General features: G+C 40.2%; 1 protein-coding gene across 13 annotated transcripts in view; it reads right to left on the reverse strand.

Annotated features, from left to right (window-relative positions):
• Nucleotides 1-1852: 1852 nt before the first annotated feature.
• Nucleotides 1853-24456, reverse strand: part of LMO7 (LIM domain 7) — a 222884-nt gene continuing 200280 nt past the window's right edge. For 8 of the 13 annotated variants that reach the window (XM_044927220.2, XM_044927228.2, XM_044927227.2 and 5 more), the window contains 14 exons: nucleotides 23824-23884; nucleotides 22161-22217; nucleotides 21968-22009; nucleotides 20264-20289; nucleotides 19254-19358; nucleotides 14763-14855; nucleotides 13939-14258; nucleotides 12935-13000; nucleotides 10784-10836; nucleotides 8015-8228; nucleotides 7092-7370; nucleotides 5158-5266; nucleotides 3997-4099; nucleotides 1853-2617 (listed from right to left, as the gene is read on the reverse strand). In XM_044927220.2, the coding sequence (XP_044783155.2) occupies nucleotides 2595-2617; nucleotides 3997-4099; nucleotides 5158-5266; nucleotides 7092-7370; nucleotides 8015-8228; nucleotides 10784-10836; nucleotides 12935-13000; nucleotides 13939-14258; nucleotides 14763-14855; nucleotides 19254-19358; nucleotides 20264-20289; nucleotides 21968-22009; nucleotides 22161-22217; nucleotides 23824-23884 (1551 nt within the window). In that variant the 3' untranslated portion in view covers nucleotides 1853-2594. The remainder of the gene's footprint in view (nucleotides 2618-3996; nucleotides 4100-5157; nucleotides 5267-7091; nucleotides 7371-8014; nucleotides 8229-10783; nucleotides 10837-12934; nucleotides 13001-13938; nucleotides 14259-14762; nucleotides 14856-19253; nucleotides 19359-20263; nucleotides 20290-21967; nucleotides 22010-22160; nucleotides 22218-23823; nucleotides 23885-24456) is intronic. The other 5 variants (XM_025262746.3, XM_025262745.3, XM_044927221.2 and 2 more) reach the window with 2 other exon arrangements.

The raw sequence follows: 24456 nt of genomic DNA on the forward strand, positions 1-24456 counted from the left end.
CCGTGAACATGAACCTTTTTAAAGAAGCATGGAGCCTACCTGCCATCTTGCAACGATGGTAGTAAGTAGCCCGAGGATCAGCCAGCATTGTGTGGCCAAACAGCCTGAGGTGAATGATGGTGGGTCTTAATGATATTAGACTTCTGGATAAACTGACCTCCTTGACTTTCTCTCAGGTGAAGAAATGGACTTATATTTAAGTCAATTTGAGCATGCACATGAACAAATTTTAACAGATGTCACTTCTTTCTATTTAAACCCAAACTCTTATTGCAAACTACCTTCACCTCCTTCTTTTCCTTGTATGTTGACACTTCAGTATGCCCAAAACAGAACACATCTCCTCTCCCTACAATATCAGTCTCTACACTGCCCAGGCTTCGGGTCCCACAGTTACTATTTTGCTTCTCTTTAGGTCCTGTCACGTTTTTTGAGTCACAATCTCTCATCTATTGATTTATTCCTTTTTGCAGTCTCATCACCCTATGTCAGATTGTTACCACTCCATGGAGACATGATCCCACATAATATATCCAAGGATCTCCTCATTCTTCTGGCAAAATAGGCCAACGTGTGTATGGTTTTGATTGGAATACAAAGTAAGGGAGACTCTCTGGGTGTTTGACCCCAAATGAGAAATGGTATATTTGTTCCTTCATCATGCTCTATCTGCTAAGGTTATATCGACTCTTAAAAATGAAGTTCAAATATCAACTCTGCTGCAAAGCTGCTTCAACTCCCTTAGTGCAAATGTCTCATGGATTCTTACACATTGGATTTCTCTCTTAGCCTTGGTCATTTCTATCAGGCGCTAGAATTCTTTGGGTACATACCTTTCCCCTCCATGAGGTTATATATTTCTAATGTATCTCAGTACAGTTCTCATATCCTAGAATTATCAACTCCAGTTTCATTACTATGAAGGATTCAAGTAAGTTTATATTTTTGCTTGAAACATGCTAAAGTTCAATATTCTTGCACGCTCATGCCACATTTCTAAAACATTAGTCTATATATATTTTTTGCCCTATATATGTTCAAAAATTATAATCTCCTCTTATTACCAAAGGAGCAAAAGAATAGGTAAAGATTTGTTGCAAATCATTCAACAATTCATCATTCACTTCACCTCTTATCATAAAAACATATTGCATTCAAAAGCAACTTTCCATCAAAAACAAAGTTTCTTGTTAAAATTTTTCAGGAAAAACAATATCACAATTACAGTTATAGTTTCACAGGTATACACATGTCAAACTTGTCACTGTATAGTTTACATTTGTGCATTTTATTGTATATCAGGACGACAGAGGATGAGATGGCTGGATGGCATCACTGACTCGATGGACGTGAGTCTCAGTGAACTCCGGGAGTTGGTGATGGACAGGGAGGCCTGGCGTGCTGCGATTCATGGGGTCGCAAAGAGTCGGACACGACTGAGTGACTGAACTGAACTGAACTGAACTGAAAGATGCTAAAGGGAGAAGGAAACGGCAAACGACTCCAGTATTCTTGCCTGGAGAGTCCTATGGATAGAGGAGCCTAAGGGCTGCTGTCCATAGAGTCACACAGAGTCAGACACAACTGAAGTGACTTAGCATGTATGCATGCATTGGAGAAGGAAATGGCAACCCACTCCAGAATTCTTGCCTGGAGAATCCCAGGAACAGGGGAGCGTGGTGGGCGGCCATCTATGGGGTCACACAGAGTCAGACACGACTGAAGCAACTTAGTAGCAGCAGCAAAGATGCTAAAAATAAAACTTAGTATCAGAAAAGCCACACACTGAAACATAATTAAAAGTCTTGGAAGGCTGACAAACAGATACACACAGAAGAAAAGGAAACACTCCTTAAATGCATCAAGCAAGTTTATTTACAAATGCAATTGTACAGAAAGGCTCACTAGTTTCTGAAGAAAACTTCTGGCATACAAACCATGATAATTTTCATGAATGAAAAGCAGCAGCTTTCTACTGAGAACTGCTTAGCAACAATTCTGGTGAAGAAAATAGAGCTCCCCTCATCAAGCAAATAAAATGTTACATAAGCTACAAAAAAAAATTAACCATAATATTACATAAATGAAAAGAAGGATACGCAAAGCAAATTTAGGAGTGGATTTTAGTGAAATTTTCCATATGGCTCTGCATTAATTTAGTATATTTTATAATAAACAGAGCAAATGCAATTACATATTTATATTAACTATTTCAAATAATATTTCAGAGTTTAAAAAAAAAAACAATAAAATAACCCTCTTCAAAACACCGCTAGAAAAGTCAATCAGATCCTTATCAGCCTCAAAAAAAATTTTTGAAGTTCTTGTTTTTTCCTGTGCTCTTATGATACTGAATTCAAAAAGGAAATACTGCACTTTTTGCCACACATCATTACCGTCTTATAAATAAACAACAAAAATACAGGTTCTACCAAGACTATAATGCTCTGATGTAATCTAAAGAGGTCAGAAAAGGTGTTATTCTTTTTTAAAAAACAGAGCGAAAGGATGTTACAACATGTATTTATATATCAATATCAGCGACAACCACCTCTTCTTCTATCTGCAACAGGGCTTTCGGGTGGAGGCTGACATCACATGGCGGTTGGCCGTCCAGCTGATCAGGCAAGGAGAGAAGAAAGAAAAGCACTTAGATTCAGAAACACTCGAATATTGCCACCGGGATTCATGGTAGGAATGGCTCAGAGAATGACCCCATGAGGTAGAAAGAATAACTCTGTTACTCACTTAGGATAAAGCTAGGCAAACCCACAAAGTCTGGGTTAGCAAGCCTTTTCTTTGCAAAAAATGGGAGTAAAAATTAACTGCGGATACAGAAACAAGTTACACTCAACTCTCTGTTATTTGTCCTGGAGGAGAGAAAAGGCATGGGCAGTTTTTCCATGTTGATTCCAAAAATCAATTATATTTGGCTTTGGAATTGGGACTAAAGACAGAAAAGCTCACACACATACACACACTCCCCCCATTTCATGCCCAGCCTTGACAGTCTCCAGCCTCAGTGCTGGCATCCAGGAATGGCCTGGACCAATGGCAAAAAGAGGCTCAAAACACGCTGACAGATAAGAGAGAGTTGACTGAGCTGACGCCACTTCCAAAGCACTCTTTACAGAAAGGCCATATAAATACCTCAGAGCTCAAAAGCATATGGTTTTGCTGATACCACTTGTAACCAAGACCCTTTCACAATAAGGAAGAAACACATGTTACCAGCATCAAGGCTCAAAATATGAAAAGGAGGAATGGTTGTCTTTATGTAGCTATAAACAACAGGCGATCCAATTACGCTATCCTATATTTTATAGCACACTTACAGGCAAAAACATGCTTCAACACAAAATAGCATGTGAAGTTTTTTAAAAACCCAGTTTTTTCAAAAATGACACTGAAAGACTATGCAATCAGAATTAATGCTCTCTTTTTAAACTATTGTATATGTTGATAGGATATGATTATATGGTAACAAACATACACTGACTATTCTTTATTATCCTTTTAAACCACAGTCTTTAAGTTGGTCATATTCTAAATCACATAATCAGACCCACATTGGTAAATAATAGAAATCAGCTAAAACTATGAGGGGGCCAATCCTTAGCCAAGCAACAGATGAGAGACTGTAGAGAAGATTCATTTTAACTGACTTGATTTGTAGTCTTGAGTCTAGAAGCTTCTCTAGACTCTGAGCAGACTAAACTGCACTAAACATTGTCCTGACTCCCCAGTCCACATCCGTCTCCAGGTCCTTGGGCCCACACCCAACCCTGTGGAGCTGGAACCTGAGAACTGACCCACTGACCCACTCACTGGACCCTCTTTGAGGGCGACATAGTGAGATTCCTAAAGCCTGGAGCTCTAGGGCAGAGAGCTTGAAGGGGAGCTGGAAGGGGAGCTGGTGGTAGGTTCAGTGAAGTACATGGGAACCCGTGCTCTCTGTAAAAGACAAGAAATTTTCTCCCTGATTTGCTCTCTTACATTTGAATCTGAGATAGCAGTCGTTGCAGTACAGTTGGTTGTTTCGGATTCTGACTTCGGCTCCTGAGGAAGAGCCTCCGAGGTCGCACTCGCAGGCCACACACTGAGAGACAAACAAAAACAACAGGGAACACCCACACTTAGCTCAAGAACCCCTGGGACACTCCCAGAAGGGGAAAAAAAAATGAGCAAAATAAAATGCAGTTTCTAAGCTCTTAGAGACATTTCAGCAAAGGGGGAAAAAAAAGGCCAAAAGATAATGAGGTTAAAATGAAGCCTGCGGATGAGACATTAAAGAATTCATAAAGCCAATTTTAAGAGCCAAGATTTCATTCTAACTATACCAAAAGAGTAGAAATGATTCGCTGATTGGCTTAAAGAAGCTAACGCTTCCTTTCTCCCGGGGGGATGGACAGGCTAAAGCACCACGGGAAGGAACTGGCCAAGGGCAAGAAGACTAGGTTTCTGGCTCTCTGCCCTGGAGTGGGCCATCCGGGCATCCCCATGAGTGTTCACACATGGTGCTTTCCCAAAATACCCATGGCTGGGTAGTTTGGCTCCACATGCTCAAACACTAAAGATTTTGACTCATTCTGTTATGCCAGGAAACAACCCGAGCCAGAGTCAGACAAGCTTAAAATAAGTTGAGCTCTGCAGGACTCCAGGATCAACAACCAGAAGTTCTCTCTCTGGCCCAACACAAGTTCAAGAATCAAATAGCTGTGTCTCTAAAGACAGATACTGCAAAATAAGGCAGTTATATAGCCTTACTTCTTTCTTATGTGTAAGAACACCTTAGCTGCAACTGTAAAAATATTTATAATGTAATTTCTTTCACACTCTCCCTATTCAAAGCTAGGTTTCTGGACACTTATAATTTATATCCCCATGCTGTTAATAACCATAGCAGCATGTTAGAGGAAGCATTTACGCACTGTAAACTTTGCTTATAGAATCTTAGATTGGAGATAGGAAGCGCATGGTGCCTCCAAGGTCAAGGTTTGAGAAGGCAGCAGCAGCAGGAGGCCATTTGTGATTCCAAGTGCAGCGCACACCGATGGAGGCAGCACCTAGCTTGTTAGTGGCGGGTCCACACCCAGCGCCCAAAGAAGCCATGCGCTCTCCAAGCAAAGCGTTGCAGGCTGTTTGGCTTAGTCTCACCTTAAAACAATGCAAATGATAACAAAGACCCAGGGACTCGATGATCATGGCGGCTCCTTTGCCCAGAATGTTATGACAGCAGGAGCACACACGCTTCCCACTGACCGACCTAGACGCAGGACGAGAATGGAAGGGGGCGTTCATCCATTTCAAACCTCTCATCTAAAGATCACATTCTGGTATTAACACGAACCATCCCTTATGAAAGTCTTTACATATCCATGGGAGGAAAACTTTCACCAGCCAACCAATTATGGCTTGATTATACTGTACCTTGAAGGATCTTCACAATGGTTCTGGTACCCTTGACATCTAGTTAACAGAAATGAACGATTTCTGTGTCATCGGTCCATTCTGCTATCGCCCTTAGGCCACACCTGTACTCGGCAAGGTTCTCATGCCCTTCTTATCCAGCCAGCATCTTCTTGCCAGGTAAAGCCACCCAAGCACATCCCTTATCATGTTCTTTGCTTATTGCCACTAAAAGAGCATCCCCAGCTACTTCCAAGAGGCACTGCAAGTCTATTAAACCTATCATCTCACCCTTATTTTGTCAACCTCCTTCTCATTCACCCAATAATCTAGTTACACAGAAGCACTTCTTTAGTGCTTTCCTTAATGCCTCTGGCTTACTGGACTGCTTCAGAGAAGAATGGCATGAAAACTACTACAGCTAGTATTCAGATAGGCATGGCGAGTCTCTGCTTTGCTTTGTTTAGAAGTCTCATCTCCTGTCCCAGACGGGAAGGTGAAGGCTACTTCTTATCTTTGCATCCCACAGGATGGGCACAGCACTTCAGTGTCACTGCAAAAGGCATTGCTGTTGAATGTCCCATGTTAGAGCACCTTTTCAGGGCAGAGAAGCCCATAGCCCTGTCTCCTTTCTGCTTTCCAAGGGCAGGATTCTCAGTAAGTAAACAGGTACTCTCTCGCTCTCTCCTCTGCCTTCCCCTGATTCTATTCTTAACTCCAAATTTACCATGAATCCTCATTGCTCCTTCCCTCAATTCAAACTCTGAGACACATTTTAGCTGGAATAAAAATATCTTCTCTGAATGAAATCCTTTAGTTGACAGCTTTAAAAAAATCTCAATATTAATCATTGTGTTTCTACTTTTCAGTATTTCATCAGCATTACAGGCTGGGAGAACTCTGTTCAGGTCTCAGCAGAAACACTGCTAGATGTGGTCTCATGAAGCGTCAGGGATCTGTGGAGAAGCTACACAGACCTAAAACCCCAACACATGCTGATGTCTGAGCTCTACTCCGTATCAAAAAACAAGACCCACCACTCTAACGCTCACAGTTCCCACAGCATATGACCTGCAGAATTCAGTTGATGTGATCTCAGCAAGATGCTGACCACCCAGATGAGAGACAAGCAATGGTTTTGGAAATCAAAAGCCCCAAATGAAATAAATAGCTTGAGAATCTTTAAAGCCAGCTTGCTCAAAGTTCCACAGATGATGTGGCTGGATTACAATGTCCTTTACACTCAGTCCCTATAAAATGAGTGTATATTACAGTCTCATTAAAATAGTCCAACAGTTTACAGTACTGCTTTTACTCATCACTTTGCCATGCATTCACGAGCTACTGTACGTTTTTATGATTCCACAGCTGGGAACTATTTAGGTCTGTCTGCATTTGAGACACTGACCACAGGCCCAAGTAAATGAGACAGTGGCAGAGTCGTAACATTTTTAAAGGCCTCCATAGCTTCATAAGACATCCATAAATACCCTTGGGTTGCCACAGAAAGACATTAAAGAAGCCTTCTGAATTGATCTGGGAAAGGAACACTAAATTTGACACATTCAAAAAGCCTTGTTTTTCTTTTTCATTGGAAAGCTTGGACAAGATCTGGGGAAATTTTTAATGAAAACTATCCCTTGGGTCTAAAGAAAGAAAAAGGAAAACCCTAAGGGCCTCACCTGTTGCGTGGCAGGGAGCCTGGCTGTGGAGCCACGGGGGAATGGCTACGCGGTATGGGGGATGGGGTGGTGGTCTTCACAGAACCAGCTGAGGGAGGGGGGACGCTGGAGGAGGGGTTCCGCATGTAGGCACGGTTTGATGTGGACAGCAGCTGAGGTGGGGGGCGACTGAAGTCTTGGACGGAGGAAGAGGCATAGACTCCTGACGGCTGACTGAGCCACGGGGACTGTCGCCAAGAATTGGTTCTTGGGGAATCCAGGTTATCTAGAGATTCACCTCTGAAACACAGAAAGGATTCATCAGTTTATCAGTGGTGGAAATACTAAACAAAAGTAGCTTTAGTATTCATTTACCCCTGATACCTCTGCTTAGTTCATCCTCTCATCTGAATTATTTTCTATCTATGTATTTTCCTTGAAGTTGCAAATTCCAGGTTTCCACACTTTGTGAACACCATTTTCATAATTCCAATCTAACCATTATTTTATTATAAACAGAGGCTTCATTTTTTTAAAATTCATCATTCAAGGGAGCACTAAGCATGTCATTTAAATGCCTGAATCACACATCAGAACTCCACATCCAGCCTTGCAGCCTACTAGCCACGTGGTTTTGTCCGCGTGCATTCCTTACTCAAGCCACAGCTTCTTTGTGGAAAAGTAGAATTACCATTCCTGCCTCAAGACATTCTTCCCAGATGAAGTGAGATGATGTAGACAAAGTGCCTGCCAAGTGTCTGCCACTAATCAGCGCTCCGTGACAAGTGCCCAATGACATTGGTTCTGCTTCTCTTTCTCTCACAAAATCTTACATAAGAGAAGAAACGATGACATCTCTGTCATCCAAAGTAGCCAGCACGCCTAGAAATTAAATATCTGCACCTCAGTACAGAAAGGGAAATCATTCCAAAGATGCCTCACACCTTCTCATAATCCCAGGCAGACAAATAGGCTCTTTGTTGACACTGGAACTGCGCTGTCGGATCCAGCTGTTGTCATCATAAAGGGAAGTTCTCTTCCTCATTTCTTGGAGGATTTGCTGTCTCTCCAACTCCGCTCCTGATGGCGCTGGTTCCTTCTTCGAGCTCTTCTGTGATGAGCTACTGTTCCCACTTCGGTCTGCGTATCTATTGCTTCCTAAATTAAAAATATCAAAAGCTGCAGGATTAGTGCATTAAAAACAAGGAGAGTAATTAAATCTCCAAATACAGTGGAGCCAAAAAAAGAATGAGACAGTGGGCACACAGGCTCACATTATCAATTCTCAATGAGACTGCTGCCTCAGAAGATAAAGCAACAGTCTCTCCTGTCCCTGGAAATTCCAATTCCAGTCCCAGAGGCATACCAGGGGGACACTCGGGAAAACTAAGGAGCTGCCTAAAAAGGAGGCAACTGGTATTGATTGCAGAAGTATTAAATGACAAACTGCTCATCCAAAAAGTTTCTCTTCCATTATTTCCTTCCTTCCTAAATTAAAATCAGTCAAGCATCTGCTCATTGAATGCTTGCTGTGATAACTCTGCAAGGGAACAGGGCTTTCTATTCTTTCAAAAAATATACACTCACCCTGGGAAAAGAGCCAGACACAAAGGCATATACCTCCAGCTGACAAGGGCCTTCCCTAGTGGCTCAGATGGTAAAGAATCCGCCTGCAATGTGGGAGAACTGGGTTCGAACCCTGGGTTGAAAAGATCTCCTGGAGAAGGGAACGGCTACCCACCCCATTATTCTGGCCTGGAGAACTCCAGGACTATATAGTCCATGGAGTCGCAAAGAGTGGGACACGACCGAGCAACTTTCACTTTCTTTTCTTTCCAGCAGACATGGCGCAAGTCATGGTGTTAAGTCACAGAATAAGTCATGACCAGACCGTAGGAATGACAGCATACTCAATCACTGAAATGGCTTTTGTGAAACTGAAAAATAGCCAAGTAATCCAAATGATGGCTAAGGAATGTTATCAGACTTGTATCTCTTTTAAGAGAACTTAGAGTGGTAGTTTGGATGCTGAATTTACGAATGACAATTAAGTCAGGTTTTATCCTAAAGGTTTTGTCTCCTTAGATTTGCTGATGAATTCCTGACTTGAGTAAAACATCCATAATTTTGAGGGAACTTCCCCGTTTTAATTTGGATTAGGAAATTTCACCTAAGGATTTTTCATTTGCTCTCCAGATTCATGGCTATTGTCTTTCTTTCCAAATTCACTCTGCCATAGTTCATCTTCCAGGAAGCAATGAGCAAGGCCACCAAAAATTTCTTATACACATCTATGTTTACATTGGTACATACACACATCTTATCAATTTGGTCAGATTTAGAATAAAGTGTTTCCTATTTTAAAGATGCCATACTGGAATAACCAAGTTTTCCAACAAAATATTTAATATTGTGCTATTCAAGGGAGGAAATATATGTACAAAAATAGCCAGATCAATAATACAAGTCACAAATATTAAGACTATTTCCAAGAGTCACACTCGTTATTACTAACAGGTCATGTGTTTACTTTCAAATGAGAATATGATCACTGTATGTTAAAAATGTTTCATGGCAGATGGAAGTACTTAAACTATTATTTTAATGGTGACCTCAGGGCATAGTTGGGGAGAAGAAACTGGAAATCCAAACAGGTAAGACCAGAGGAACCAGATCAGAAAGCATCTGATAAGTTGGAAAATGAGAGAATAGTTTGGTTATATTTAAGGGACCCTTATGGGGAAAACAACAAAATAGGCCGAAGAGTTAAACTAGGACCAGATAATGAAAGGTTCCCTGTGTTAAGGGAAAGGGGGTGATCATGAAACCTACTAGAAACTATAAATTCTACAAGCTTTAACTCGAGGTTGTAAACTAGCTGCCATCAGACCACTGGGGCCTGTGGATATTGTTTGGCTCACAGAGGGTTATACAATTTTTTAAATTCCTGGTCAAACTTCCTTAAAATAAAAATTCAGACTTTTTTTTTTTATTTGTTTTCAATAGAAAGAGTTGGCAATCACAAGTCTGTATCTCCCCACACGGCAGTGACAAACTGGAACTGGGGAGTAGCCTTCCACTTAAATGGGCATGTCCACCCCATCCACCTCAATCTTCAGCTGCATCTTCAGTCATTTACATAACTGACCAACACCTTCCTAACTCAAAGCCTGGTATGCAAACTCTGCTTACAATGGTATTTCTGATTAGTTTTCTTCCCTTAGTTACATAACCTCAGTTATCTATGGTCCAGAAAGTCACTTTATACTAAAAATATCAGGTTTCAAATTGCTTTTACCAAGTTAGTGAAATCATCATTTTGAACTTTTTGCTATCTTGTCATTTACATGTCCAGTTTCAGGTTTATATACAATTTCCCTGGTCCTCTGCAGAAAACTACTGTCCCAATTCTTTGGCAGCAAAATAAAATCCACTATACCACACGGTATTAGCATCACTTTGCAAAATTTTCACATAATTTCTAAGCTATCTATAATCATTTTAATCTTGCAGTACTCCTTCTATTATAAAGTCAAGCCAAAATAAGCACAAGATAATTCTGCTCTGATATGTAAATGCTAAAAATCCGTAGTATTTCAAATATGTAATCTTAATGAACCTGAAATGTCTTGACCTTAAAAATAGTAATCATAGGGTGTGATAGCATAGCTAAGCAATCATGCTGAAGAATTTTGAAAAAAATTCACATTTACCATTTTTATTTGTGGGGAAATCGTCCAATTCAGTAGTAGATCTGGATTTATTCCTAAAACATAGAACACATTACATATATCTCATGAAGAACAGTCTTTTCATATTCATGAAGTAACAACACCAAAAAGATTATATTTAAAGCAGTTGATTTATTTTCCATGCCTGTTGAGAGCCATATTTATTTTCATAAATAAATTTTTCATGTTGGAAAATGAAGGAAATTTTCATGTTGTACAAACTAGCAGAAAATGGTGACATCTCTAAAGAGAAAAGAGCATGATGCCAGAAACAGACAGAAGCATGTGACAATCCTCTCAGTTTGATGTCAATGAAATCCTATGACTTTTTCAAATGACTTGAATACTCTGACCCTCTTCTCTACCAGATATCAATCTTACCAGGCTATATGAAGCATCTCTTATCAGACAGCCTAACATCAGACTGAAAATGTTTCCTCCATGCTCCCAAGGGTTAGGAAGTCAACTTAGGGGCCTTAGGGTCCTACTCTGACACAGTAACTCATCAAATGCCATCCTAACATTCCAAAGAGGTGCTGGAGCACACTGGCACAGGCAACTTCTGAAATGGCCTGATTCTGTGATGGTAAACTTGGGTCTATATATCAATACATGCTCATCTCATTCTCCCTTTCTGGGCACAATTTCAAATACTAGCAATAATAACAAATAATAATATATAATGTGCATTATCATATATATATATGCACGTTTATAACATATTAATACAGCACATAATTACGTGCAACACAAAATGTATCATAACTGTTAGCAACATTCATGAGTGGTTTCATTTGTATTAACATAGGAGAAAATCCTTTTAATGCATGATGTCTAGCTATACTCCTTAATGCCTCTAGGGCATGCTTTATCACAACTGCCTAGAATATTTCATATTTTCTGGGATTCCTTAAGTTTCCTTTCTCAGCAATCTAATTATTTTCTCAAGGTAATGAGTTATATACATGAGGCTTATTTAAATATATAAGTAAATCATATCTTTAAAAAAAGAAAGATACACATTTTAATGATCTAGAGTTATTCAGAAACAATGACTGTAAATAAGGTCATCCATCACTAGAAATTTTTTCTAGCTTAATGTCAGCTCATTACTACTTTTATGTATATTCCTTTTCTTTTCCCTTTCTAGTCTTGAGTCCTGTTCAGTCATCCTGATTGCCTATAGAGATGAGTCTTCCCCTATCTCTAAGATAAACTTGCTAAACAAATTTTAGCTGTGAAAATACAAATTAATAGCCATATAACGGATAAATACAGACTTTTCAGAAGTCCTAAGTGATCTCAAGAGTGCAAAGCATTTTTAAAATTACTTTAAAATGTCAAATTTAACATTTTAGGAAATGTACAACTTTTCAGGTATCTGAAATCCGATCTTCATTCCCTGAAACTGACCAGTAGTTCTCATCAAACTAAGAAAAAGTCTACAAGGTTCATTTCAGATGTCTGAATGGAACGTTCAGTAAACTCAAACTATTGCTTATAACTCCTTTAAAATAAAGCTTCAGGTAGATTGCAAAAATGAACACCTTTTTCTGTGTCCCTTCCACTAGCATTGTGGCTCCTCCCACAAAGAGGTAGGGTTCTTTTCTCCGTGAACTTGGGCTGGGCTTGTGACTTTAGGTAAAAAAATGTGGCAGAGCAATGGTGTGCCAGGTCAGATCTTAGACTACAAACTGCCTTGCATACTTCCTCTCTTTAATTCTCTCTCTTTTCTCTGTCAAGCCACATGTGGAGGAGACTGCACTGGCTTGCTGGATGTTGAAAGACACATGGCCCAGTTGCTCTCATTGCCCCTGCTGACAGCCGGTCAACTCCCAAAGCAGAATTGCTTAGTAAACTGGTGGTAGATACACTAGGAATCCAGTCAACTAAAAGAACCAGCGACTGAGTCTAGTCCAAAATGCTGACCACAAAATCATAATCACGTCATTAAGTTCAGGGGTAGTTGGTTACACAGCAAAAGCCAACTGATACAAAGATCAATCAGCAGGTATCTCTGTATCCCATAAAAGAGCAAGTGTTAACTCAGTCCTACAAAACACTTACACAAGCCCTCAGATATTCATCTGAAGCCAATTCCTCCCACCAAATTACAATTGAAGTTCTACACACCTGTCACTAGGAAGCAAACCTGAAGATTCTTCTTCTCTCTTTGGTATGTCATAGGAATCAATAGGCCTAAAAGATGGAAAAGGAGTTTATGGTTCAAAATGTTAGAATTTAATGCCTTCTCAGAGTTTAAGAAATGAATATCAAAATAATGTTATTATAGCCTCTTTCTCAGAATAGACCATTCTCAGAATGGTCTCTGAGTTGAAAACTAAACAAACAGAAGTATTTTAATCCATCTCTACAAAAAACAGAGACCCACTACCATCAACAGACATTTGCAATTCATTCATCCTGCAAACATACACTGATTGCCTGCTGTATTTCAGTACTATTCCAGGACTGGGCTGGTAAACAAAACACACTTATTGGCCTCTTAATACATTTTAGTGGGATAGGCAGGTTAACAGACGAGTAAATAAATGCATAATGTAAAGCAGGCAAGTGCATACTGGAGAGACGGGGTGAGGGAAGAGGCATGTATGTCAGGTGAGGTATTCTGCAAAGTCTGACAAGGTGACATAGGAGCAGAGACTTAAAGAAAATGACTGAGCTACACAAGCATGTAAGGGACGCCTTCTCCAGATACAGGGACTAGAAAATGTGAAAGTCTCAGGGCAGAATAAATTGGACATTTTTATGGAGGGAAAAGGAGGCCACTGTGACTGCAAGCAACCAAGTGAGGTGAAGAGTGGTCGGAAGCTGGGTAGACCAGAAAGCCAAGATGCAGCTCACCCAAACTACCTGGGCTTTGGCAAGGACTTTGGATGATGTTGTAATCTGGCAGGGAGCAACAGGAGAACTCGGAGCAGGAAGTCAGGTGACAAGCTCAGACTGACAATGGAACGGGTTCACTCTGCCTGGGTTCCCCTGAATAGAGGACTGACGGTAGGGAGCAAGAGGACCAAGTAGGTGCCTCTGAAGTAGGGAATGGATATGGCTGTATCCATTCAACTAAGCCAAGACAATTGAAAAACCACACGTGCCCTCTGGCCGTGGAGACAGACCTTCTGTACTGGTATATTTTGATGGAAGTTTCCCTCTCTTTCTCTGCCTGGTGCTTCTGCTCTTCCACTTCACGCCGCTTCTGTTGCTGCTCTTCCTGATACTGCTGCTCCTTCAACTTCATCTCTCTCTCAAGAGTTAGTTGTTCCTGCAGCTTCTTCCTTTGGTCCTCATTCGCATCTTCCTCCTGCTGCTGGTGCCTCATCTTTTCCTCTGCCCGGGTTCCTTCCTTGTCAGGAGACTTGGACTCCTCACCCCTAGTGGCCAGGGCAGGCTCCCGGGCCGTCAGAGAAATGCTGTTTGAGTTCAGGACCATCAGTTCCTACATGACCAGGGAGAAGAGAAACCTGTCTAAATCTGTGCATTTCTATCATTCCACAAAGACATGTCTATATTCAGTTTTAAATGATACTTATTGTAGTTGGCCCAGAATTCCACTTGAAATAATATATATAGTTTTAGAGCTCATTCACATTGATGTATGGAAGAAACCAAGACCAATAATATGCTCTAATTAAAAATGTTCTAAAAAGATAAAAAAAAAATGTTTTATCACAGACAAAATCACATGTGGGGAGTGGAATTGTAACACAGAAGAGGAAGACGCACTTAAAGCCTACTGATAGGATTGCTTAGTGACACAGCAGAGCAACTAGGAGAAAGGCTGAAACATCAAAGCAAAATTGTGGAAACCACAGCCTGGAACATTGAAAGAGCGACATAAGTGAAAGTGTGACCAAAGCCGTGTGAAACAGGGTAGTCCCATTTTACAGCCACTTTCAGCAACAAGGTAGGGAAGAAAGAAGATGACATGATCCAACACTACCTCATTCAAGTACTTGGAATTCTCTCTCTCAGCCTCCTGCTTAGCCCTCTGCCACTCTTCCCTCAGTTTTTCCTGTTCTCGCTGATATTTTTCCTATAAGATGAGATGTCATATTAATTAATTAATATGCTAATGATATCAAACAATCCCTTATTTGGATTTTGGCCGGTTCCACCGTCTACCTCCATATTTAAAGACAGAGACATTGATTTAACCAATCAGATTTGCATCACTAACATAGAAAATAGCTCATATTGAGCTAAAATGCAGATAGGAAGACTAGACATGGAGAACCGAACCCATAACCACCTTTTCCCATGGCTGTAATTCATGGAATTCCCCAGCTAACTGGAAGGGGCACTGAATTACTCTGCAATAGACTGAGCGTACAGTATATGTGGGTTCAGTTCAGTTCAGTCGCTCAGTCGTGTCCGACTCTTTGCGACCCCATGAATCGCAGCACACCAGGCCTCCCTGTCCATCACCAACTCCCGGAGTTCACTCAGACTCACATCTATCGAGTCAGTGATGCCATCCAGCCATCTCATCCTCCGTCGTCCCCTTCTCCTCTTGCCCCCAATCCCTCCCAGCATCAGAGTCTTTTCCAGTGAGTCAACTCTTCGCATGAGGTGGCCAAAGTACTGGAGTTTCAGCTTCAGCATCATTCCTTCCAAAGAAATCCCAGGGCTGATCTCCTTCAGAATGGACTGGTTGGATCTCCTTGCAGTCCAAGGGACTCTCAAGAGTCTTCTCAAGTGTATGTGGGTAGGTCCTTACAAATCTATAGACCTCTCATGAATAAGAAAAGCCACAAAATGATGATGCTACATTATCTAAAAATATTTGCTGTTGTTCAATCCCTAAGTCATGTTTCACTCTTCGCAACCCCACAGACAGGGGTCTCCAGGCTCCTCTCTCCTCCACTATCTCCCAGAGTTTGCTGAAGTTCATGTTCATTGAGTTTGTAATGTTATCTAACCATCTCATCCTCTGCCACCCACTTCACTTTTTGCCTGCAGTCTTTCCCAGCATCAAGGTCTTTTCCAATGAGTAAGCTCTTTGCATTAGATGGCCAAAGTATCAGAACTTCAGCTTCAGCATCAGTTCTTCCAACAGATATTCAGGGTTGATTTCCTTTAGGATTGTCTGGTTTGATCTCCTTGCAGTACAAGTTTCTTAAGAGTCTTCTGCAGCACCACAATTCAAAGTATCAATTCTTCGGTGCTCAGCCTTCTTTATGTTCCAATTTTCACATCCATACATGACTACTGGAAAAACCATAGCTTTGACTATACAGACCTTTGTCAGCAAAGTGATGTCTCTGCTTTGTAATATGCTGCCTAGGTTTGTCAGAGCCTTCCTTCCAAGGAGCAAGCATCTTTTAATTTCATGGCTGCAATCACCATCCACAGTGATATTGGAGCCCAAGAAAATAAAATCTGTCTCTCGTGGTAGTGGTGGTTTAGTCACTAACTCGTGTCCATCCAACTCTAGAGACCCCATGGGCTGTAGCCTGCCTGCCAGGCTCTTCTGTCCATGCGAGTCTTCTGGCAAGAACACTGGAGTGAGTTGCCATTTCCTTCTCCAGGGGATCTTCCTGATCTGGAAATTGAACCTGGGCCTCTTGCATTGCAGGCAGGTTCCTTACGGACTGAGCTATAAGGGAAGACCCCTGAGAGGGAAGTCACTGCTTCCACTTTTTCTCCTTCTATTTGCCATGAAGTGATGGAACTGCATGCCATGATCTTAGTTTTTTAAATGCTGAGTTTCAAGCCAGCTTTTTCACTGTCCTCTTTCATTTTCATCAAGATGCTTTTTTGTTTCTTTTCACTTTCTGCCATTAGAGTAGTATCATCTGCATATGTGAGGTTACTAATATTTCTCCCGGCAATCTTGATTCCAACTTGTGATTTATCCAGCCCAGCATTTCACATGATATACTCTACTTATAAATGAAATAAGAAGGGTGACAATATATAGCCTTTTTGTACTCCTTCCCAATTTTGAATCAGTCCGTTGTCCCATGTATGGTTCTAAATGTTGCTTCTTGGTCTGCATACAGGTTTCTCAGGAGACAGGTATGGTGGTTTGGTATTCCCATCTCTTTAAGAATTTTCCACAGTTTGTTGTGATGCATGCAGTCAAAGGCTTTCGTGTAGTCAATGAAGCAGTAGATGTTTTTGTGAGACTCCCTTGCTTTCTCCATGATCCAACGAATGTTGGCAATTTGATCTCTGGTTCCTCTGCCTCTCTGAAACTGAGCTTGTACATTGGGAAGTTCTTAATTCACATACTGCTGAAGCCTATCTTGATGGATTTTGAGCATAACCTTGCTAGAATGTCAAATAAGCACAATTGTACAGTAGTTTGAACATTCTTTGGCATTGCCCTTATTTGAGATTGGAATGAAAACTGATCTTTTCCAGTCCTGTGGTGCTGCTGAATTTTCCAAATTTGCTGGCATACTGAGTGCAGCACTTTTACAGCATCATCTTTTAGGATTTGAACTAGCTCAGCTGGAATTCTGTTACCTCCACTAGCTTTGCTTGTAGTAATGTTTCCTAAGGCCCACCGAACTTCACACTCTAGAATGTCTGGCTCTAGGTGAGTAACCACACCATCATGGTCATCTGGTCATTAAGATCTTTTTTGTATAGTTCTGTTCTGCTTCTGTTAGGTCCATACTGTTTCTGTCCTTTAATGTGCCCATCTTTGCATGAAATGTTCCCTTGGTATCTTCAATTTTCTTGAAAAGATCTCTAGTCTTTCCCATTTATCGTTTCCTCTATTTCTCTGCATTGTTCACTAATGAAGGCCTTCTTATCTCTCCCTGCTATTCTCTGGAACTCTGAATTCAGTTGGATGTATCTTTCCCTTTCTCCCTTGCCTTACACTTCTCTTCTTTTCTCAGCTATTTGTGAAGTCTCCTCAGACAACCTGTTTGCCTTCTAACATTTCTTTTTCTTTGGGATGGTTTTGGTCACTGCCTCCTCCACAGTGTTATGAACCTCTGTTCATAGCTCTTCAGGCACTCTGTCTGTCAGATCTAATCCCTTGAATCTATTTGTCACCTCCACTATATCATCTTAAGAGATTTGATTTAAAATCTGATCTAAATCTGATTTGATCTAAAACCACTGAATGGCCCAGTGGTTCTCCCTACTTTCTTCAACTTAAGTCTGAATTTTGCAATAAAGAGCTCATGATCTGTGAGCCACACTCAGCTCCCGGTCTTGTTTTTGGTGACTATATAGAGCTTCTCCATCTTTGGCTGCAAAGACTATAATCATCTGATTTCAGTATTAAAGAACTGGTGATGTCCACGTGTAGAGTCATCTCTTGGTTTGTTGGAAGAGGGTGTTTGCATGACCAGTGTGTTCTCTTGACAAAACTCTGTAATCCTTTGCCCTGTTTCATTTTGCACTCCAAACTTGCCTGTTACTCCAGGTATCTCTTGACTTCCTACTTTTGCATTATAATCCCCTATGAGAAAAAGGACATCTGTTTTTTGTGTTAGTTGTAAAAGGTCTTGTAGGTCTTCATAGAAATGTTCACCTTCAGCTTCTTTGGCCTCAATGGTTGGGGCACAGACTTGGAATACTATAATGTTGAATGGTGTGCCTTAGAGACGAATCATGATCATTCTGTCATTTTTGAGGTTGCCTCCAAGCACTGCATTTCAGACTCTTTTGTTGACTATGAAAGCTACTCCATTTCTTCTAAGGGATTCTTGCCCACAGTAGTAGATATAATGCTCATCTCAATTAAATTCACCCATTCCCATCCATTTCAGTAAGATGTCGAAGTTCACTCTTGCCGTCTCTTACTTGACCACATCCAACTTAATTTGATCCATGAATCTAACATTCCAGGTTCCTATGCAATATTGTTCTTTACAGCATTGGACTTTATTTTCACCACCAAACATATCCACGACTGAGCGCTGCTTCCGCTTTGGCCCAGCCACATCATTCTTTCCAGAGCTATTAGTAATTGTCCTCAGCTCTTCCCCAGTAGCATATTGAACACCTTTCAACCTGGGGGGCTCATCTTCTGCCATCATATCTTTTTGCCTTTTCATACTGTCCATGAGGTTCTCCAGGAAAGAACAGTGCAGTGGGTTGCTATTTTCTTCTCCAGTGGACCAGATTTTGTCAGAACTCTTCACTGTGACCCATCCGCCTTGGGTGGCCCTACGTAGCATGGCTCATAGCTTCATTGAGTTATGCAAGCCCCTTTGGGCACGGTGATCCATGAAGGTGGCTAAAAATATACCCAGGGACTAATAAATAATTTAAAAAGGATGACACTAGAAATTTTCAAAAAGAGAAAAGTATTTCATACAAAACATGCTACATATCAAAGCATTTGTTAATTATGTGGTTATTGGCTTTTCATTTTTCAAGTTGCTTCTTAATACCAGTTGACACTGAGCAGGAGAAGCTCTTAGAGCAAATATAGTTCCTGCTGATCTACTCTACTTTGCTCTACCTGCAGCAGTCGGTCTTGCTCCTTCTGCCATCTCTCCTGCCGCTTCCGTTCCTCCTCTGGATCCCAGGCCCAGCGACTTGGGGCACTGATGGTTGGGACTGGAAGCTGCCAGGTTATAAGAGAAGAGGGGCAAACCAAGAAGAATATGTTACTTCATGAAGTCATCTACTGAAGTACTTTTGCATACATGAATTATTCAGATCACCCTTGACCTATGCTGTACCAAAGGAGAATGGGCTTTATATTCCAAAGTAGGTCTCGTAACACAAATGGAACTCACCTAAGAAACAGAAAGAGATTCACAAATATAGACAACAGACTCCTGGCTGCCAACGGGGAGGGGGGCAGGGGAATGGGTGAGTACTGGATTGAGAGTTTGGGATTAGAAGATGCAAAGTGTTTTATATAGAATGGATAAATGACAAGGTCTCATTATATAGCACAGAGAACTATATTCAATATCCTGTAATAAATTATAATGGACAAAATTTAAAAAAGAACATATATACATATAACTGAATCACTTTGCTGTACACCGGAAATGAACACAATATTATAAGTTAACTATACTTCAATTACAGAGACGGCGATGGCACCCCACTCCAGTACTCTTGCCTGGAAAATCCCACAGACAGAGGAGCCTGGTGGCCTGCAGTCCATGGGGTCACTAAGAGTCAGACACGACTGAGCGACTTCACTTTCACTTTTTACTTTCATGCACTGGAGAAGGAAATGGCAACCCACTCCAGTGTTCTTGCCTGGAGAATCCCAGGGACGGGGGAGCCTGGTGGGCTGCCGTCTATGGAGTCACACAAAGTCTGATACGACTGAAGCGACTTAGCAGCAGCAGCAGCATACTTCAATTAAAAAAAGGTCTCTTCATGTTGGAAAGGTCATTCCTGGATAAAGTCTCATGCAGCTTAAAGTAACAATAAGTGATGCTACTGTGCTCTAGTTCAGCCCCACCCAAGCCTCCTAGTTTATTCCAAAACCAAACGAAGACTACTTACATCAGGAACCACAGAATCGGAGCTTCCTATGTTACAGCATGTGGGCAAGGAAAGAATAAGAAAACAATATAAGTCTTCATTTCTATGAAATAATTCCCTTCAGAAAATTGTATCACTAAGCTGGTTCTATGCCAGTATACTAAGTGACATCAGTTGTTTTCAAACAACAGTAAGCTTCTCTCTTTAGTTCCATCTGCTTGTCACTTATCTTCAGAATTCAAAGCCAGTGAAAAAGATCAACAGTGAATGCCCAAGTTACAGCCCAGCTCAAGGTGCTAGGGCAGAGATACAGGTATATTTCTAAGGGGTTCACGGTTCTTTTATTAATAGGGTGAATAATATTCTCATAGCCTAATAGAAAAAATTGAATTTCAAATATTACAACATCTATAGAACCCAATTTTTTTACTCGTTGCTATTCAGTTACACTGTGACAGGTGTAAGTCACATTTTTCAGGGCTTATTGCCAAGGAGCTACTTTTCTGAAATAAGTCACCAACAAACATGTTCATGAAATATTTCCCTTTCCTTGCCTATTATTTGAAACACAAAGATTCAGACTTCATGTGTAAACTTATGGGCAGAAGGTCATTCTTTTTATTCTTAGGGAGCCTACATAACTGTTTTTGCCTGAATATAATACAATGATTATAAACATATAAGCAAATTTCATAAAATACATTCTCGTACTGTATTTTTTCATTTTCCCTGAAACCTCAGCTGTCATATTATTCATTTACACAACGAAATTTTTCAGAAAACTGCTTTGAGATTTAGGAAAATATTCTTTCCCTAAAAGAGTCTGTTGAGGAAAAGGGAGTGAAAATTACCATGGAGAAAGAAAAGGAATTGCTTCACTTTAGCCAATTTGAACTAGGAGTATCATATGGTTTCAATTAAATTACCATGGAAAAATCAGAGTTGAACAAAAAATGTCAAACCCACCAAGGATACTGACACAAATAGACCCCTGCGCGTGCCCAGCTGGTAAGCTAGTTCTATTTACGGTTGAAAAGAGATCTTAATTCATCAAAAGTGCCTACGAGGAGATTAACACAAAATACACAGATCCAGTAAGTACCATGTTATAAGGCAAGTTTGTAAATATTATGGATAACCTTAAAAGTAAGAAACAATGACATTTTAGACACCAACAGCACACTCCCTAATGGCTGTGCCATTGCATCTCAAATGTCGGATATTACTTTTAAGTTCTTGATTGCAAAACACAGAGTTCAAACTGCATCCATGAGACAGAGCATGAGACAAAGGTGAACAGGGAGGAAAAGCCACATGCAAAGCACCCTGTGAAGCAGCACTGCCCGACTACACCAACACAGGGCATGTCAAAGCACACTCGCTGACAGGTGTGTCCAACATTTACTTTAATTTACTTCAAAGTCAACATAGCAGTCCTAGTAACACTCCAAAGTCATCATCCCCAATGATTCTGCTCTTTATTCAGAGCATTTTCCATAGCCCAAAATTTGATTTTTTAGGAGTTGGCCAATTGCATGTTGGTGTAATCTAATAGTATGCAATTTGTAGGAAGCAGTAAAGCATACATGAAATTTCTCATTTCTCACTGTCACCCAGTGGCAAGAAGTGTGTGTTTAAACAGCATCTCAAATTTTTTTTTTATTAAAAAAAAAAAACATAAAACAAACTTCAGAGGTATACAAAGGACACGCAAAGACCCATTACCACAGAGGTAGACCCATGAACTGTAAGAAAAGCCTGATGACCCTAGGGAAAGAATGGAAATGGGTTACGTTGCTTGGTCATAATGATGGCCGAATTGAAGAGGCTCAGTGCTGAGCACCACAGACTATCAGGAGAGAGTGGAGAGTGGGAACAATTCCATGAAAGTACATGAATTGTTAGCTTGGCAGTTTACCTTGTTCAAAAAACTGTGATCGCCTTTTTAAGTTTTTCAAAGAAATAGGTTCAGAGGCTAGTTGAAAAATACAAAAAACAAAAAAGTATATCAATATCATGTCATTCATTTTAATCTCTCACCACTGGAAAACTAAATGATACTTGATACATTTTTCCAATCTGTAGCAATAATATTTTTCAAGTGACAAAACTGATAGCCATAGAAGATAGGGGTTATTTCAATGCACAAAGACACACATAGTTTTAGTAGTCTATAACTAACGTTCAAATTAGTAACAGGAACTAATATTTTGATTAATAAGTTTTAGCAGCTAGCATCATAGTTTCATAGAAGCCGAAGTACTATCTTCCACGCCAGATCACACAGCTTTAGGGAAATGGAAATTAAAATTTTTTGCTTAGGCTAATCAATTCAAATTCTCAAGTACAAGGAGAATTGCTTGTAACTAAGAGTTTCATAATACCTAGAAGTTTTAAAAAAGGAACTAAAAAATGGGGAGAACAAGAAAATAAAAAATATCCAGAGAACAATTTTTTTTAAAGCTACAATTAAAACATTCTTCTTAACTAGGCTTCTCTGGTGGCTCAGACGGTAAAGAATCTGCCTGAAGAGCCGAAGACCTGGGTTCGATCCCTGGGTCAAGAAGATCTCCTGGAGAAGGGAATGGAAGCCGACTCCAGTATTCTTGCCAGGAGAATTCTATGGACAGAGAAGCCTGGTGGGCTAAGTCCACGCAGTGGCAAAGAGTCAGACACAACTAAGCAAGAGACACTAACTATTTTGCTCTAGTTTCCAAGATCTTATAGCCATTAACTTTAAAAAGGAAAAAAGCAAATGGAGTCACTTCCAGCTATCATAAGTTAAATACAAAGATAAATAATCAATAAAGGAAGGAAAATTTATAAACTTGGTTTGACTTTGACATCAAATATTATGAATTGACAAATGCAGACTCAAAATCACCAAACCCCTGAGAAAACCCAGCCCTGTGCCTGGCAGACTAGTTTCATGCTAAGAGAAGCTTCGACTTCTTTGGGTTTCTCCCTGCCTATATGGACCAGATCTTTCTTATTTACTTTGTCTGCCTAAGCCACAGCATACAGAATGTGGCGGCTCAGTTATTTGCAGATGGACAGGAGAAGGAAAATAGTGATAACTCCATACTACAAAGTTTTCGTAGATGCTGTATGTCTGCTTTTTCATTACAAATGGGTATTTTTTTTTCCTAACAATCATTATTGCCACTAGCATTTCCCTATTACTAGGTGCTTCCAAGCTTGACCCCTTGACAACAATTAAGGGGGAAAGGAAACCTCATGCATTGTTTCATATTTATCTAAGACTCTCCTTGCCAGCACACCATAGCAAGAAGGTTGATGGCCTCCAGAAAACCAGTCTTTCTTATTTGGATTAGACACATAGGCGCTCAGAGCTCCTGCAGAGGCTGCCAAAGCTTTGTTTGCAGTTCCTGGACTATTCAACAATGGAACTGAACGCCCTTCCACCTGGCTGCAATTGGATCTGTATGCTAACCTTTGAGTTTCAACTTGCACTGGATCAGTTTTGCTTTCACTCACAGATATTAATTTTTATAATAGCAGGACTTGAGTGTAGTGACTTTTCCTGTATTTTAAATGTAAGTTATAATGGTAATGTTTACCTTTTGATTCAAAAGTACTGCTTTCATCACGAATTCCATTGATTTCTTTTGATTCAGTATTCTAGAAAGGATAAAAATGGCATTTAACATCCTTTCCAGTTGGACACTGGGCTTAAATAATCCATTTCTCATCAGTAAACATATCTGCTAACAAGATTAGGTTTTCAGGATATTAATATATTCCTTATAGCCTTTTACATATAATAGAAATGTAATTTTTTCATTGTTTAGGAGCTGTGGAAAATTAATGACTAACTGCAAGCATGAATGGCTTCAAGTTCAACCAGTCATTAATTTTCCAAGAAACATGATGGGCTAAATAATCATTTGTCCATTTGCTTTATGTTTGTAAATAAGCAAGACAGTCATATAGAACCCTCTAACATTTAAACCTTTCTTATACAAGGTTGCAGAATCTCCTTATTAGACCAAAGGAAGCATCTTGGGATGACAACAATTATATCTAGGGAGTCAATGTAAACACATTTATTTGAAAATTTAAATTTAATTATTACTTTGATACTTAGAAAAATGCTTACATTCTAATTAATCAATTTTAATCAATTAATGTAACTGTGCATCTCTTAACTACATATGTAATTCTACCCATCAAATTCACCCACATAAGAACTA

Source organism: Bubalus bubalis, chromosome 13 (assembly GCF_019923935.1).
Source record: "Bubalus bubalis isolate 160015118507 breed Murrah chromosome 13, NDDB_SH_1, whole genome shotgun sequence".
Classification (NCBI taxonomy): domain Eukaryota; kingdom Metazoa; phylum Chordata; class Mammalia; order Artiodactyla; family Bovidae; genus Bubalus; species Bubalus bubalis.